This window comes from Dipodomys ordii, unplaced genomic scaffold (genome assembly GCF_000151885.1).
Source record: "Dipodomys ordii isolate 6190 unplaced genomic scaffold, Dord_2.0 Scaffold11, whole genome shotgun sequence".
Classification (NCBI taxonomy): Eukaryota; Metazoa; Chordata; class Mammalia; order Rodentia; family Heteromyidae; genus Dipodomys; species Dipodomys ordii.
This window is the reverse complement of record NW_012267227.1, coordinates 20,736,504-20,740,508: the sequence shown is the minus strand read 5'-3', so window position 1 is coordinate 20,740,508 and position 4,005 is coordinate 20,736,504. Positions and strand designations below refer to the sequence as shown.

General features: G+C 65.1%; 1 protein-coding gene across 1 annotated transcript in view; it reads right to left on the bottom strand.

Moving 5' to 3' along the window:
- Scg5 (secretogranin V) overlaps positions 1-4,005 on the bottom strand; it is a 35,930-nt gene that overhangs the window by 1,616 nt on the left and 30,309 nt on the right. The window contains exon 5 of the mRNA XM_013010072.1: positions 1,512-1,565. Within this exon, the coding sequence (XP_012865526.1) occupies positions 1,512-1,565 (54 nt within the window). The remainder of the gene's footprint in view (positions 1-1,511; positions 1,566-4,005) is intronic.

Below are 4,005 nucleotides of genomic sequence, written 5' to 3'. Positions count from 1 at the left end.
GGGGGGAGGGCAGAGGGCCGAGGGCGGGGGAGGGCGGGGGAGGGCGGGGGAGGGCGGGGGAGGGCGGAGTGCGCAGCCTCCTCAGTGTGCCCCTGCTGAGTGGCAGCAGCCACCCTGCGGCTGCCTGAGGGGGCATGTGAGATGCTCCTCCTATTCATCAGCTCTGGGGGTGAAACGCTGGTGTGCTTTAAAATCCACAGACAGCGTCCCGGCCTCCGGGAGCCCTGGGCGGAGGCTCGGCTGCCCTGGGGAAGCAAGGCCAGCGCGCAGCTGCTGTCTCCGGGGAGCTGGGCCGCCCTCAGGGCTGTCTCCCCGTCCTGAGACGCAGGGACCGGTCCTGCGAGAGAGCTGCCCAGAGCTCAGGGCACAGCACCTTCTTCCCTAAATTCCACGTGAAGGAAATCAAGGCTAGCGTAAAACCCCTCGTGCTGCATCTTGGCCGGAGTTCGTCCGGCCGTCCGGCCGCTGCGGGCCGGCAGCAGCAAGGTGCGGGCCTGGGCGCCGCCGCTCACTCAGGGTCGGCCATCGGTCTTTATTATTTCCATGGGGAGCTACTCGAGCACGTGCCTGGTACGGCAGGTGTGTTCTGAGCTCCTCTCAAGATCACGTCACACCCTTCCCGTCGCGTCTGCCGTCGGGAGCCGTGATCACCGAGAACCCCTCACAGCCCATGTGCGGCCCCAGGAGCAGCTGCGGAAGGGACGGCTCTGCTGGGGTTGTGTCAGCCCCGGGCCTCGGGGCTGGCGCCGGGACAGGCGTCTACACCTCTTCGAGCGCTCGACTAGGTTGCCAGAGCTGTTCAGAGAGGCTGCAGACCCGGCCAGTAGCCTGGGTGGGTGTGTGGTCTGAGTCGTGCATTTGTGTAGCTGAAGGGAGTGGTGGCTTCCCTGGGGAGTCCGTGCCCAGCGGCGGCGGCCTGTGTGCCCAGCGCCGGGGCCTGTGTGCCCAGCGGCGGCGGCCTGTGTGCCCAGCGCCGGGGCCTGTGTGCCCAGCAGCGGCGGCCTGCGCCGGGGCCTGTGTGTGGGAGGCAGGCTCTGCTAGCCTCGGGGTCTCAGCGTGACCTGGACGTTCCACTGTCATGCGGTGGCCGCGGCCTGGACCCCGCCCAGCCCCACCGTGGGCTGCCGTGAGTGAACGCGAAGCCCGCTCTGCACTTGGTGCTGGCCTCGTTCCCAAGGCCGGGCAGGGCTGCGGGAGCAGGAAGCTTGTCTGGCGTGACCTTTGCCCCCCACCCGAACTGTGACCTGGAGCCGGCTGCCCAGCGCGTCCCAGGGACGGATGCAGCCGTGATGACATGCTCACCACCCCCAGAGACCACCAGGGGCGTGCAGGCGACCCTCCTGCACCTCAAAGCTGGGGCCCGCAAAGCCCCGGGCTAGGGGCCCTCCGGGCACCGTGGGGATCTCCTGGCGGTGATCTTTGCCACACAGGACCAGGTGAGGATCCGCTCCTTCTCCCCACACTGCAGCCAGCCCGCCGGCCCCCCACTCAGAGCAGCGGCCCAGCCTCACCCGCCGCCGGCGTCTCTGTCCGCCCTTCATCTTCTCCAGCAGGAGTTTCTTGTTCTGGCGTGGGGAGAAAAGAAAACACACATGCACAGGTATGGATCGGATTTGGGGGCTGTCTGTTGTCAGAGCAATGCAGGGCGTGTCTGCTAGCTGTCTGCATGCGTGTATTTTGGAAAGCTAGCTGGAAGGAACGCGGGTCCGAGGCGCCGGCGGGAGCAAGGCCGCGTCACCCACACTCACAGACACGGGGCTCTGAATCCTACTCTTCGCATTGAACAGCCCTCGTTTAACATAAATAAGCTCATCTCAGCATCCGACCCCTCTCGAGCCGTCTCCCTAGGACGGCGCCGCCGCTCTGCGGGCCTCGCCCGGGGCACCGGCGGGGCTGCCACACTTTAAAAACTACCAAAAAGCCCAGGTTCTTGGCAGAAAGGCCAGCGCCGCGGGAGGGAGAGAAGGGCTGCGTGAGCCCGTTTGTGCGAGTGTCTCCACACCCGCGGTGTCCCCAGCGCGCTGCTCACGCAAGGTCTGGACCCGCACACGCACGGAGACTGTACAAGGCAGAGCGCGAGGCCCGGAGGCCGTGGGGGGGGGGGCGCCGGCTCCGCTTCTGCTGTTTATTTACTTTATTAATCACCAGGACAACAGCGTGCGATGGGACGGGCCGTCCATCGATCCTGCTCTTGATACCAACTGACTTTTTCTTTGGTGGGGTAATATTCTTCCAAGTGTGGAAAGCTGAAAGGAGAGGAACTTGGAGACGTTAAGGAAGAACAGCCCAGATGACACGGAAGGCGGATTGTGTACTGGAAAACCTGGAGGAAATGTAGGCGAGGAAGAAGGGGGACTCAGCCCGGAGCGGGACGCTGGCTCGCGTCCGTCACCGTCCTCGGTGCGGAGCGGGTTCACACCACACTTGTGTCCAGTGCGGAAGTTGCTTTCGTGGTGGGAGATGGAAAGAGAAGACGCCGAATGCGAGAATGAGCTGCAGGATTTCCCGATGTGCCGGGGGCCGGGCCTCCGCGCGGGGGCACGGCTCTGCCAGGGACGGGCTGGTTGATATCCCGGGCAGGCCTGGCCTGGCACGGCCCCGCAGGACGGGGGACACAGCAGCCTCGCTGCGCCAGCCCTCGGGTGCGGGGCGGGGCTCGGGTGCGGACAGGAGCACGTCACACTGGCCTCCGTCAGCCTCCTCTGCAGGGCCCGCGCAGACCGCACCCGTAAGTCTCCATTCGACAGCCGGTGGCAAAGGCCTGCGGGGCCTTCCTTCCTGGAAGACGCTGCGCTTCCCTGAGCATCAAGACTCCACGACTCGTGATGGCGCCCGGTATGGGCTTAAAGGCAGGCGTAGAGAAACCACCAAGGTCGGCGCCCGCGGGGTGGGTCAGAGCCTGTCACCGCGCGAGCCGTGGCTCACGTCCGTGGCTCTGTCACGGCCCTCGAGCACCGGCCGGCTCTGGAGGCGGGCAGAGGGGCTCTCAGAGAAAACGGCTCCAGCATGAGGGCCAGGAAGAGCGCGGGTGAGGGAGGCTGGCCTGTCCAACGAGGACTCACGCCACGGGAAGGAAGGCCAGCCTGGAGAGAGGCCAGCCGGCTGGTTTAGGACATACTGGCCATCAAAACTAGACGCAGGAGTTCAGGGGTCAATGCGTGTGCACATGACTCAGTGCTCAGAGCTCAGGGCGAGCTCCAGGAGCCGCTGGAGTGTGGGCACCACCACAGCCAGCGCTGCACGCCCAGCGCGCCCCCCAGAGCAGCCAGGGTTGTCCAAGGGCAAGCGATGGCTTTTCACTAGCAACACACGAACCAGAGCAAGAGCACAGGTCCGGAAGGACACTGCCGCAGGAGGTGGACCTGGTGGAGCGGAGCGTGGAGCGGCGGCTCTACCTGCCTGACGACTGTCCATGGTCAGCATCCAACGCTCCCCACGCGGAGAAACGACAACGTGCCGGGCTGCGGGCGTCCCTGCCACAGCCCGCCTCCCGGTGCGCAGAGGGCCGCACAGTCCAAGCCCACGGACTCCTGAGAAACACCCGACCTGCAGAGCCCAGGGCTCCTCCGCGGGCGACGTCTCGGAAGGCAGTCAGGGGACGCTGGCCCTGCTTCCTCCCTGCAGGCGTGGCTCGATCAAGCTCTGGTGACAAGGCTGCACAGCATTTGGGATGAAGCATTCACTCTTGGAGGTGACTTCCTTGAGAGAGCACCATTCAGCACTGTGTAAGGGGAGGACCGAGTCACAGAGGTCAGCACTCAGCTGTGAGTGTGTAAGGGGAGGACCGAGGTCGCAGAGGTCAGCACTCAGCTGTGAGTGTGTAAGGGGAAAGAGATCACAGAGGTCAACACTCAGCTGTGAGTGTGTAAGAGGACAGAGGTCGCAGAGGTCAGCACTCAGCTGTGAGTGTGTAAGGGGACCGAGGTCGCAGAGGTCAGCACTCAGCTGTGAGTGTGTAAGGGGACCGAGGTCACAGAGGTCAGCACTCAGCTGTGAGTGTGTAAG